The sequence below is a fragment of the Barbus barbus genome, assembly GCF_936440315.1.
Source record: "Barbus barbus genome assembly, chromosome: 43".
NCBI classification, from domain to species: Eukaryota; Metazoa; Chordata; class Actinopteri; order Cypriniformes; family Cyprinidae; genus Barbus; species Barbus barbus.
The window spans coordinates 21,781,377-21,795,366 of record NC_136721.1 but is presented as its reverse complement, the minus strand read 5'-3'; the positions used below and the strand labels follow the sequence as shown (position 1 = coordinate 21,795,366).

The 13,990-nt window shown below is 35.4% G+C and overlaps 1 protein-coding gene across 2 annotated transcripts in view; it reads left to right on the top strand.

The window, feature by feature from the left end:
- Positions 1 to 13,721, top strand: part of LOC306862525 (AP-3 complex subunit beta-1-like) — a 63,647-nt gene extending 49,926 nt beyond the window's left edge. For both annotated transcript variants that reach the window (XM_079405362.1, XM_079405361.1), the window contains exons 25-27: positions 752 to 849; positions 5,013 to 5,151; positions 13,093 to 13,721. In XM_079405362.1, the coding sequence (XP_079261488.1) occupies positions 752 to 849; positions 5,013 to 5,151; positions 13,093 to 13,249 (394 nt within the window). In that variant the 3' untranslated portion in view covers positions 13,250 to 13,721. The remainder of the gene's footprint in view (positions 1 to 751; positions 850 to 5,012; positions 5,152 to 13,092) is intronic.
- The last annotated feature ends 269 nt before the right edge of the window (positions 13,722 to 13,990 follow it).

Genomic DNA, 13,990 nt, shown 5'->3' with positions numbered 1-13,990 from the left:
ATTTATTCTTTTACTCTTTTGGGATGAGAGGAGGGTCCAGAAACAAAATAGATTGTGTTGCAGTATCTCTCGTGGATGTAAAATGTTTTTACTTGTTTAATAAAAAGTGTGAAACACTGTTACAACTTCCCTGAAATGTTTTACAGCTTTATCACATTAATTTGTTAGTTAACGTGACATCAGAATTGATCCTATTTACTTTCTTTGTACATATTCCTGGTCTTTTTTCCGGGTTAGATTTGAAATGTTTTCAGAAGTCTCTTACATTCACCAAGGCTCCATTTATTTGATTAAAAATTGGGAAATATTATTGCAGTTTAAAATAAATGTTTTCTACTTTGATATATTTTAAAATGTATTTTATTTTTGTAATAAAAAGCTGAATTTTCAGCATCATTACTCATTACTTCAGAATTCATTCTAATATGCTGATTTGCTGCTCAAGAAATTTAATAATTAGGTTATTGTCAGTGTTGAAAACAATTCTGCTTCTTCATATTTTTGTGAGAAAACATGGTAATTAACAGAAAGTTCAGAAGTAAATGAAAGAGACATTTTTGTAACTGTTAAAGTGTCACTGTCACTTTTGATCAGTTAATGCATTCATAATGAAAAAAAGTATTAATTTATTTCCTAAATTCTCTTACTAAGCGCACAAACTTTTGACGAGTAGTGAATATTTAGAAGGGAAACACAGAAAAAGATGTACAGGTGTGTGGTGACCTTATGGTGCTGTTCTCTCTTCTTTCAGTACTAAAGAAGATGAATTCAACGTGTCCATCCAGCCTGCGGTTGGAGAGCTGCTGCTGCCCATCACGATGAATGAAGCAGGCTTCACCAAAGAGCAGGGTAATACAAACACCTCTTAGCACTTACACAACACAATACTGATGCTGTAAACACCAAGAAATAACACTTAAAGGCCTCAAAAATACAGCACTGTCTCATCTTCAAAAACATCTACAGTATACACCACTCTCAAAAACCTCAAGGACATTGTACTCAGGATTGGGTGAGTTTATATGAAAGCCGTTTTAAGCCTATGCTCTGAAATAGTCATTTTCCCACTAAACTAAATCAAAATGTTGAGTGCACAAACTAAAAAAAACACTCAAAATCGAGATAACAGTATTTAGTCATTGAACACAAAGAAGAATGATACCTATTTTTTTATGCATGTAGCAGTGGATTAAAAAATGTCCAAGTTGTGAACTGATCCAAATTTTTTGAACGATTTACTGAATCGGGCAGTTTGATTCACTGAAATTTATTGAACTTACAAACTCAAAAGATGATCATAGACAGTATTAAAACATTTTGTTCTTTACATTGTCATGCAAGTTGCGAGGCAAGGATGGTTAAGAAACAAGTTTATTGACAGTCTTTAGAAAATTTGATGGGAAAAAAAGAGTCATTGTGAAATTGTGATGTAAATTTTCTGCTATTGCAAATATATAATGAAAATTCAATGTATTGCCCAGCCTAACCAGTGCGTCCTAGAACTGCATATGATCATTTCATATATTCACCACTTGTTTCACCACTTTTAGTGCTGGTGACAGGCGTGAACCTATGAAAAACTCTTTACATTTAAATCTGGTTATTTAAACACACACAAAATATCTCATGAAATACTGTCCCTGCTCTTCGAACTGTCCCTCTGAATATAACCGCTGATGCAGAAAGCTCAGACAGGCAAATCTGACACACACACAGTATACTTCACATGTGCACCGCTAGCATCTCCACTGAAGGCCGACACAAGTTGTCCAAGGAGAACTAGACCTGACGCATCTGACCTGTTCTCCGCAGGACCCCGGGGGTCCTAAGTGTTTAAGCACTATTTTGCAAGAAACTGATTGATTATGAACACTTTTTTTTTTTTTTTAATATCTGCTCTTTTTATCTTGTCCAGAGCCAATTTATAATTTTTTTTCAATCTTAAAATACTTTTTCAATGGCTTTCTAAATTGCAAATTCCTCCATATTTCTCTTGAATAAGCTATTACTTTGCAGCTGTTAAATTTAGTGCTGTCAAACGATTAATCGCGATTAATCGCATCCAAAAAGTTTTTGTTTGCATATGTGTGTGTACTGTGTATATTTATTATGTAAATATAAATACACACACATACAGTATATATTTAAAAAAAATATTTACACGTATTTACATGTCTATATTTATATTCATATAATTTATATTATAAATAAATATATTTAATATATAAAAATAAATTTTTTCTGAAATGCATGTGTGTGTGTGTATTTAAATATACATAATAAATATACACAGCACACATACATATATTATGTAAACAAAAACTTTTATTTTGGATGCGATTAATCACAATTAATCGTTTGACAGCACTAAATAAATTAAATTAGTGTTCAAATAAAAAATAAAATATTTAAGAAAAACCATGGCAGCATTTCTTATTATTTAGTTGAATGTACTAAATTAACCAAATAAATTGTAACAAAATAAACTGCAATAAAAAATAAATAAAAATAAAAACATTTAAAAAAATTATATAAGTATACAACAAAATTACTAAAACTTTAAAATTAAAGTGAAAATGGAAAATATCATTTTATCGCGGTGATACTAAAATAATAATTGTATCAATTCCTTTTAGTTTGAATGAAATCCCATGTGGACGGGACTATCTGCCTGTCTGACCAATGACAGACTGGGTACAGGAAACCTATTTAAAAATAGTAATTTTAATAAAATATTTAAAAATACTAAAAAAAGTCATGCTTTCCTGTTATGTTATTGGAGTGTGTAGTTTTAAGTGAAAATGATTTCTTTTTAAATTTTTTAAATACATTTTTTATACATTTTAATCTTTTTTTGTGTGTGTGTGTATTAGGGAAGTTTTTGATTTTGAATACAATGTCTTAACCAGTTTTATCAATTTGGGGTAGGGCTATCAATTCTTCTGACCAGTGACAGACTGGTATGGAAACCTGTTTGAAAACAGTCATTTGTGCATTTATGTGTTACGTTAGTGACACACACTTCACCTTTAAACTTCTCCTGATCAAATTTGTTCCTCCTTCCATGATGCAACAAACCGTTTCAGCTGATAAAACCAAACACAAGCACGGGAAAACCAAATAAATGGAAGCCAAGAAGAGAAAAGCTTGGTTTAGCGTTCAGCTGGCTTGTTAGGATGCCTTTCGGGAGTACGCGCACACACACACACACCTGGCCCTTTCGAATACCTTTCTCCGCTTTACGCCCCAACATTAGGCCAACATAATGAAGCAGACGCTCTTCGAAAGAAATGGCGGGTTTGATTTTTCATTTACACTCAATGGATTCCTGCCTTGTCTTTTTAGAGAGCCGCCTATACCTTCACTCAGGACGACACGCGTGCGCGCACATTTTAATGAGCTAAGAGAGTGCTTCCCGCCTCACTATTTACAGACGAGGAACAGGAAGTAAGGCGCTTTTTATAGCCAATCATTTATTCTTAATTGGTTGCTGTGGCAAAGGCTTTTAGCATAAGCCGCGCTATATTCATTTACTCCACATTTTCTCTACAATAGAGCCTAATGGACAGATTTAAGACTTTAAATGAGCACTCTCAAAACCTTGCCCCCTAAACGAGAGAGTGCGTGCATGTGTGTGTGTTTGCACGTATCACTGTGCACTCTCACATTCGCACCGTTTGAAAGCCAAGCTGAAGTGGGCCGCAGTTTGTGCCTTTCAGAAAGAAAAGCACCTGGTCCGTCTGTGTTTTTTAAGTGAAACACAACATTTTCATTAAGTCCAGTTTGGACGCATTAAGCCGTATTGTCTGCGCGTGTTTCCCTGAAGAAGCTTGTTAAGGAGCAGCGGCGTGCTGCTTTTATGTGCTTGTTACCGTTCGACGAGGCTTATTCACGCCGTCTCTGGCTAATGTCCTGCACGGCCACCGTGTTTCTCCGCTCGTCTTAATCAAGTCTAGTGGTCCAACGCAGCTCACAAATAACACATGCTCTTACCGAAGGCCGAGATGGTTTTGACCCCCAGTCTCTTTCGTTCTGTGCTCCTCAGATGTTAAATATGAAAGACTGCACACGTATACATACTAGGTTTGTCTTTCTACGAATCAGAGGTACACTTTAATTTTTAAGCTTTATGCAGAACAGAGATGTTTCTGGTATTTCCTTTAGTACATCGATTTAAGTTTTAAAAGGGATAGGTCATTCAGAAATGAAACTGCAGTCATTGTTTACTCACCTTTGTTGTTTTAAACTCTAAAATTTTACACATACAAAACATACAAACATTTTGGTGTATTGATCACACAAAACTAAAGTCGCAAATCTCGAATCTTTTACTTAAATATAGCTCTTTTTTAATAGTATTATAAACTTTTTTGTCATATTTCTAGCATGACAGTCCATATATACATAATATATAGAAGTTCAGACTCAGTAGAAATTAATACATTTATTCAACAAGGATGCATTACATTGATCAAAAGTGACATTTAGAATGTTACAAAATATATTTCTATTTCAAATGCTGTTCTTTTGGCCTTTTGTTTTCATCAAATAATAAATAGTTAAAAAATCACATTTTCACAAAAATATTAAGCAGCTTTTTAAAACATTGATGATAAATGTTTCTAGAGCAGCAATATTAGAATGATTTCTGAAGAATCATGACTGGAGTAAATACTGTAAATAATATGCACTGTAAGAGATATAATGTTTTTGCTGAACATAAGACTTTTGAAAAAATCTTACAGACTCCACACTTTTGAACATTTTTCATCTTTCAAATTCATAAGAACACACATGCTGTTATATGCAGCAGATATTGTATATGCTCAAAACTTACCTATGGCTCTTCTAAGTTTGAATCCAGCTTGAGCTCCCAGAACAATTTGCATAAAATAATAATAAGAGACCAACAAAAACTGTGCAAATTGTAGTTTTTTTTAACAGTTTCCTGAATAACTCTTTAGAGACTAGATTATTAAGAGTATAAAACTAATGTTTATTTCTGTGTTCAGGTAAACTGATAGGCATGAACGAGTCATCGGCAACAATTACCATGACGCCAGAGAACGTCTCCAGCCAATCAGTAAACAGAAAGGTGGTGTCTGTCGCCAACCTAGGTGTGATTCCATCCAGTCAGGAGAACATACACAGGTAAGCATAAAGAAAATGTCCCGTCTCTAAGAAATAATTTGGACATTTTCAGTTTTCATTTTGTATTTAGTTCTTCCACCTAATTTGACACTTGTGGTTTTATATTTGTTAAATTTTTCCATCCATCCGTTTTCCCCTCTTCAGGAACTTGAATTGGTCTGTTTATTTCTTGTCTAGTACATTTTGGGGTCAGTGTTGTTGAAGTGTCCCTAGAAGGTGCCTAAAACTAACAAAACCTATTTTGGGGAATGACATCAAAAGGAAACGGTGTTCCTAATTAAAATAAATTTTGTAATTCCTAAAATGCAATTTGCACTGTTTTATAGGCTATAATTAGGCATTTGGGATGCATGTGCTTGTATGAATCCCTTGAACATACATAAAGATGTATTTTGCGGAGAAATTACCATAGGACATCTGACTTTGTAAAGGATTGTAGCAGCCAAAACTTTCATAAGCGCACACAAACGCACTCAGCCTTCCTGCTGACACACAGACAAACTTATTTGTCTCTGTCTCATATATGCACACAAACACAGCGACGTTTGGTCTGGACTTTGGGGCAGTCTGATGCAGGCTAATTTAATTATAAAATATGAGTGAATGTGAAAGCACCTTGAGAAGCATTAAAATCTTCCTCACAAGGACACACAGCACACGGGCTGAGTGGAAATCAATGCCCGCAGGTCTGTGGAAAAGGCCTATATTTCATTTAGAATACGCAATCGGGCAAATAAGAGCATGTCATCAATCACACGGCTGTTTCTTAAAAGACATCCCGAGAAAACTCTCCGTTATCCTTCCTGAGACACTTGTACACTCATAAACAAATAACTGAGATGTCCTATGTGAGTTTTCACTAAGTTGTTGTGGTAAAATCTTGTGATTTTATTCAGTTTTAAATCTTTTTTTAAGGCCGTTTCATGTAGTCTTTAACAGGTAATAACAAATCAAGATAATTAGATGCACATTTCTTTTGAGCGGTTTCTTAGTGTTGGACTTTAAAATAGAGATTCTTTATGTCCCACAGTCCCAACTGGTGACCTGTTTTACCCAGAAGTCTCATTTTAGGGCTGTTTTTTCCTTCATTTTCCCATTTATGTGCAAGTCCAACACCAACTGATTTAATATAGTTTCTATTTCCAATAGTTTTTATTAGTATTCTTTTGTTGTAGAGGCCTTTTCCAAGTCATTATTAACTATTTATGCACAAAGTCATGCACTTTCAGTGTTTAATGGTACCTGCTGGTCCGGTAGAGCTAATTGACCCAATTCTTTAGTGGATTGTGGGGTGTTTGTGGATGCAATTCTTCTGTTTGGCAGCAGGGGGCAGCACTGCTTCTGTCTTCAGCCGAAGAGGGAGAATGCAAGAAATTCAGGGGAGCCGCTTCTAAATGAGCTTGAAAAACATAGACTCTGTTCTTGTCCTTCTCTAGATCACAGAAGGAAAACATTTTGTCCTCTCTGTTACTAAACAGAGACCGAATGAATCACAGCTATTCTCACTGTTGTTTTTTAAGCAAGCCAAACCACAGCAGTCATGAAATGTCATAGTAGTGGACATACCACATATAAGATGCTTTGTGTGTGTGTGTGTGTGTGTGTGTGTGTGTGTGTTTAGTGTTAGTTGGTGGGTTGACTGATTGACTGAACAACTAGTCAACTAATCTGCCTTTTTATTGCACAAAAGTATTATAGTGCTAACAAAAAAAAAAACAGTGATGTAAATATTATGCATGAGAATGGGAATATTGCTGCTTTAAAAGGACTGCAACTATATATATATATATATATATATATATATATATATATATATATATATATATATATAGTAGCAGTTTTGTAGATCTACAACAGGTAGATCTACAAGATTCTTCAAGGGTTCTTTCAGTACTTTTTTCACTTCTGTCTTCACTGAGTCGAACTTCTGAGGAGTCTTGTGATATCTATCTCCTAGTTCTCCACTCTCCTACACTGTTTCATGTGTGTGTACGTCATATTTCATGCATGCTCTTTAGTTTAGGTGCACTTTTCTCCTCTGTCTGTTAGTTAGCAGCTGTGTGAGTGGAATTTGTTTTAGAGAAGAGGAGAGAAGCTTGTCCTTCATTTTGGAGAGGGACAGCTGGTCATCTGGTCACTCACATTAACCTCTATTAGTACAGAGGACTCTTAAAACAGACACACACGCTCACACATAAACATACTTGGCACGGACATTTGGCAATTGATGACTAAAACCCTCTCTGTAGATTTGAGGACACAGAGGAACAAGATGGCAGAATAAGGCTTTACCATATGCTGCATCCAGTGTGACATTTGCAAACATTTGCTTTCATGGCTAGTTTCTGAATGCTGGCTTTTGCAGATACGTGAATGGGAAATTTAGTGATAGTGGTTAACCGTTGTGGGTCAGTGATGACCAGTACCAATCTTATAGGACTAGGAAGCTGCTCAATCTGAAGGAAACATGTCACTCCAAAATAGAAAAGAAATATTCTACATAATATGAAGCCCATTTTAGGACCATTAGTTATACATTAGTTTTTTTTTTTTTTAATTGACGTTTAGAATAATTAAGCACATTTTCCCCCAAAATTGTAGTAATGCACTGTTCTTTCTTTTTTTTAAAATATTGCTAGATTCATTAATGTATGTGTTTTTAATGTATATAAAAATAAATATTTTCTTATACTTATTCAGTGCCAATTTATGGTATAATTATATTTTATATATCTATTTATGTTTAGTATACATTTTCATTTCAGCATGTACCAGTTGTTTTTATTTTTTTGTAACTTATTACCTTTTTAAAACAAAGGTAATACTTTAGGTACTATCATGGTTCATAAATACGGAAATATGTCACTATTCTTCACATTGTATTAATTAGGAATATTTATTTTATTTTATTTATAACATTATGGAAAGAAGAATTAGAGAAATATACTTAATTGTCATGAATATTCACATTTCAAAAAGGCTTTATTTTACTTTAAGTAAAATAAAAACTTTAAATTATTTGTTTTATAAATGTATATATTTTTACTTATTTTTTTATTTATTTTTATAAATAAATAAAATGTTTGTTTGTTTTGTGACATTCATCCACTTACATTAACACATTTGTGAATCTACTAATCGAACCCGTTATCAATAAAATATCTTCCAATAAATTGGCCTGAGCAGTGTTTCTTAGGTCTGTCTGTGAATGATAGTGAATGATAACTGTTGCGTGTGAACAGGAATCTTACTAGTCCAGTCTTTAAGGTTGAATAAAGAGGCGACAGTCATTTAGTCTCTTTCTCTCTCTGTCTCTCTCTGATTAGGAGCAAGTGTTAGCGTGTGTGTGTGTGGATCGATAGCGGTCTGGCTGGCCAGCACCGGGCTTCTGCTTTGCTTTTCTTCCCACAGCCTCAATTAATCCAGTTCAGAGGCCCAGTGGTGACAGACCAGAATACCAATGACCCATTTAGAGCCTGAACCACACCGTATACAACACACACACACACACTGGGTAGAGCTGTTGTGTGTGTGTGTGTGTGTGTGTGTGAATGTTTGTTTTATTTGAGAATGAGCAACAGATAGATAGTTAAACCGAATGACTGTCCAGTATCGGGACCTGCAGCTGTAATTGTACTGTGTTTGTTTGTCTATATTTGTGTATGTACGTTTAGAGACCACTGAAATCATGTGAATGATGTGGCTTTGGGTTATATCACACACACACGCTGTGCCTCAGAGCCGTGTTAAGTGTGTGTAAATAAGACTTTTATAAACTGACTCCATTAGTTGAGCCGCAGGGACTGAGAGATCAGAGTGTCAGCAGCACACTGACAGCACAGATATAATACACTAGATCTGAAATATTTGTGTGTGTGTCTGTCTATAGAACTATCTATATACTGTATGTCTGTTTATGTATCTGTCTGTCTGTGGTTCTTTCTGTCTATCTGTCTGTCTGTCTATCGTTTTGTCTATCGTTCTGTCTGTCTATCTATCTATCATTCTATCTATTGTTCTGTCTGTCTATCTGTCTAATGACGCTTTTCCACTGCTTGATATGACTTGGCTCGGCTCGGTTTGCGTTTCCACTGCAGTTTAGTACCACTTTAGAGTGGGCAGGATTATTCACGTGTCATTATAGTTGACTCCTGAAAAACTTTTTAATTCCGCATCGCTCCATCAAGCTCTCGCTGGATCCGCTCCTCGGCTATCAACGATAGGAACATCTGTACTTCCTCAGCAGACAACGAAACAGCCATTTTTTGGTTGTTAAAGGTGCGCTCATTAAAATCAGTTGTGTTCGATCCTTTGCTGGCTGTGCTGATTTAAATCTAGCGGGTCCGTTGTGTGTCGTGTTGCAAGCTCAATGATGCAGGCAGTGCCGATTTTCTCCGGCCAATCAGTGATCAGCAGAGTTTACACGTCATGTTTTGGTAACAGTACGGTTGGTTCTCTTGGAACCTCAACCGAGGTGGTACTAAAAAAGTACCAGGTTCCAGGTACTGTACCCAGTGGAAAACCCCCCAAAAAGTGAATTGTACTGAACCGTACCGTGCAGTGGAAAATCAGTGGAAAAGTCTGTCTTTCTATCTGTCTATCTGTCTGTCTGTTGGTCTGTCGGTCTGTCATTCTATCATTCTGTCTGTAATGTAACATTAGTGTGTGTGTGCGTCTGCGTGTGCACTGATTGTCAGATGTGACGCCCTCTCCAGTTGGTTAGCAGTAGCTCTGACGGCTCTTGTGTCTCATGCTGTCATGGCTAAATGGTGGCCATTGTGTATGTGTGAGTGCGTGAGACAGAGATTTAGGGAGTAAAAGAGGGGCCTCCTGGTGGGACGGGGGGTATGTGTGCTTCTCAGTGCTAAATGGGGTCCCCGTGTGTGAGGGTGTGTGCTAAATGGTTCATTGTTGTATAATAGGCTGTGTAAATGGGAGGCAGATGGCAGTGTATCAGGCACGTGGGTCCCCCTCAGTGAGAGAGGGAACGAGAGACAGACAGGAAGGAGGTACAAGGGCGCAGAGGTCGGACAGGGTCGTGTCTGCTCTGTCAGTGGATCCGCGTGTGGTGCGTTCACTAGTGTTTCCAGTCTGTGACGTTACCAGGGTTACTGGACACCAGGAATTCTCCCACAGCGCTATGGAACGGTTCATTAGTACAGGTCATCTCTATTATTACTCTAGCTTGCATCATACTATTGTAACACATCCATTTAAATTTTAGCAGTGGGTTTTATGTTGCATTTTAAAATCAGCTGTTCCTTTCCAAGATGTTTGTTCAAAAAGTGTTCCAGTTGTGTGAAAATACACCTGTTCACCCAGTTGCGCATCACCCATAGAGGTCAGCTATTCTCCTTAGTTTACATATCATGGAGAACTAATCTGCTTTTCATTCCATTAGAAACGGTCATTCCGTTAAACAGTTTTATTTAGATTATTTGGAGAATGTGTCATTAGCAAGCATCTAGAAAAAAAAAATCATTATGAGGATTATTTGTTTGGTTGGTTTAATTGTCATTTATTTGTTTGTTTTCTATTTTCTTTTTTTTACTCTGTTTATTTTTTACCATGAAGATTATTTATTTATTCATCCATCCATTAATTTTTTGTAGTATTTATTTTTTATTTGTTTTTATTTTATATTTTTTGTTTTATTTATTTTATTTTGTTTATTTTTTTACTGTAAAGATTTAGATATTTGTTTGTTTGGTTTATTTAGCATTTGTTTGTTTCCTTTCTATTTTCTAAATTTTTTTAAAATTTCTTTAAAGTTATTTATTTTTACAATTAAGAGTATTTGTTTGTTTTTTGTTGTTTGTTAATTTATTTTAGATTTTTTGTATTTCCTTTGTTTGTTTGTTTGTTTTATTTAATTTTGTTTATTTATACCATGAAGATTATTTGTTTGGTTTAATTTAATTGTCATTTTATTTGTGTTTGTTTGTTTATAGTTTTGCATTTTATTAAATTTTTTGTTTTTATTTATTTATTTTTCACTTTATTTCATTGATGTATTTCACCTTGTTTTGCAATGAAAATATCTGATTTGCATTAAGCACTCAACTTCTACGACTAAATATCAGTGAGTATATCCACTATCAGAAGAGAGGGGAAGTCGTGGCCTAATGGTTAGAGAGTCGGACTCGTAATCCAAAGGTTGCGGGTTCGAGTCTCGGGCCGGCAGGGATTTAAGTGTGATTTAAGCTCACTGCTCCGGGTGTGTGTTCACGGTGTGTGTGTGTTCACTGCTGTGTGTGTGTGTGCACGTTGGATGGGTTAAATGCAGAGCACGAATTCCGAGTATGGGTCACCATACTTGGCAGTATGTCACTTCACTTCACTTCCATTGTGCCCTAACATTTTTTTCTTTCGAATATAGCAGAGCGTGTCTTAGCTTATTGTTTAAAGTACATGAAATGCATTGTGTTTTGCTTTCTTTCAGGTATGCTACATTTTTGCGGATCCCAATGAAAGTTTGTGTACTACTATAGCTTACAGTTGCAACTTGTGTACTGCAAATAGTCTTTTTGGATAAACATATATCCTAAATGACCACATGTAAAAAGTAAAGCTTACAGTACTTAGTTTTCGGTATTAATGTGAAACGACAAAGCAAAATGAATCGCCAACGAAAATCACAGTTCTATTTGCATAATCATTTCTCTACAGATGTGAATGGTCTTTAATGCTGCATCATAGATATCGCACATTAAGTCCCTTGGAGCTTTTATTAAAATCATAATGTTGCTCAGTATACTTTACTCCATCTCCACTGAAGTTGATCTAGTCCTCTGCACTCTATTTAGTGCACACCCCCACACTTTGCTCCCTGTCTGTGAGAGACTAACGGGTTCGAGTCTGTGAGTGACAGGAGTGTGTCCCTTGGCCCTAATAGCTTCTTAATCAGACCAAATAATAGACTGCCATGCCTGTTCACCACACACACACACACACACACACACACACACACACCTCCCCCTTCGCTCTCCAGTGCTCACATGGCACATGGAATGGCACATAATTATGCACTTTATTAGATATATTTATTATTAAAATGTATTTATTTACATAATTATTCACATACATATTTACATACTTATTCATTGTTATTAACAGTTGGAAACCCAAAATTTGTTTTGGAAAATATCTTAGACAAATAATTTATTTTTATACAGTATTATAATCCTGTATTTTTTATAAAATATGTAAGCCTATGCATGCATTATATTATATTAATGAGTTATGGCATATGGAATAGCATTTACCTACACAATTAAAAAAACTGTGTGTGTACTGTGTACGTTGTATTATATATCTATTTATTTTCAAAAATCTGAGACTCATCAATGTCTCATCAATTTTCTTTATTTGACATTAATTCAAAAATGATAAATACTAGGATATTTTGTAAATCTTTAATATATTACCACTAACTGTTGTTTGGCTATTATCATTATCTTATTTTCAGATCATTGGTCAATAAATCCTCTGCAAACACTGCAAATATATTGATTGTGGCAGGCACCTTTCATTTATTCTCAAATTAAGTTGATAAAAATCTCAGTTCATTTCATGCAAGTAATTTAAGGTTTGTTGGTTAAGTCTTCAGAAAAGCCATTTTTGGGAGAATATAAACTGATGAATTGTGCACAATAAGATTAAGGGTATTTAAGTAAATTGTGTCCATTTCAAAATAATTATATTGTTTTAATGTTTTATATTTCTGTTGAAGAAACTCTGAAAGCTATTTTAAGTCAATCCTGAATCCATTTTAGATTTCCTACCTGAAGCAAACTTTAAAACCTTACTGTATGTTTTAAAATTCCTCTTTTATACTATTTAAACTTGTTAGTCGCCAAGAAAATAAGCCAGGGAAGCTGACATGGTGTCAAAAACCCAACCAATCAATCAACCAATCCAATTTTGTGTGTGTATTTCCAGGTTTGCCGGTAAGACGGTGAGTTCTGGATCTGTGGTCCTAGTGTCGGTGGCCCTGAATGATCCTGACGCTGTGATCACCATCAACACAGAGAAAACCGTGATGGGCTCTATGCTCCTGCGACAGTTTAAAACGGCCCTGACCAACAGCGGCCCCTAGAAAAACATTAAATCTCACTGTCACCCGTTCACAGTTCAGTCACGGACAAGTGCTGTATTCAAATATAGCTCGCTCTGGGTTATAATGACACTTTGGGAGGATTTGTATTGTTTTGAGAAGATGGCAGAAAGATGGCTTCATATCTGTTCTCATTTCAAGAGACTTTATGCCTCAAATATGCTTAAGTCTTTTACGGGCGCATTAATGTTCTCTGCTAATCTGTGAGATTTGACTGTATTCAGAAATGCTTTTCAAGGTCAATGCTGACTGTTTTTATTTGTTATGATTTCGTTTTGATAAATCTCCCAGGTGGCATGATGCCGACTTGTATGTGCTGCTTTCTGTCTGCTCTTTGTGTGACCAAAACATGCAAAGTTTCAATGTGAAGTGCCTTTCTTAAAACGATTTTTCCTGACAGAAGTTACATTTGCTTGAAATTACAGTGATTAAAAAATATATATATGGAAACTGAGAAGTAGTGTTTTTCTCATTTGTATCATATTATACTGTAATTTGTTGTGTGCCATGGATTTATTCTGATGTCATTGTAATATGATCACATGATGTCTGGTTTAAGTGAAGTTGCTAATGAACCACCCTTACAAAAATGTCCTGTGGTACTGCAGAAATACTACATAAATTTACCACACAACAAATGAGCAGAGCTAAATATGACCGGATTACCACAGCACTTTCTGTTGTACAGTATCACAAGAATTTACCATTAGATGCCGAATGTGG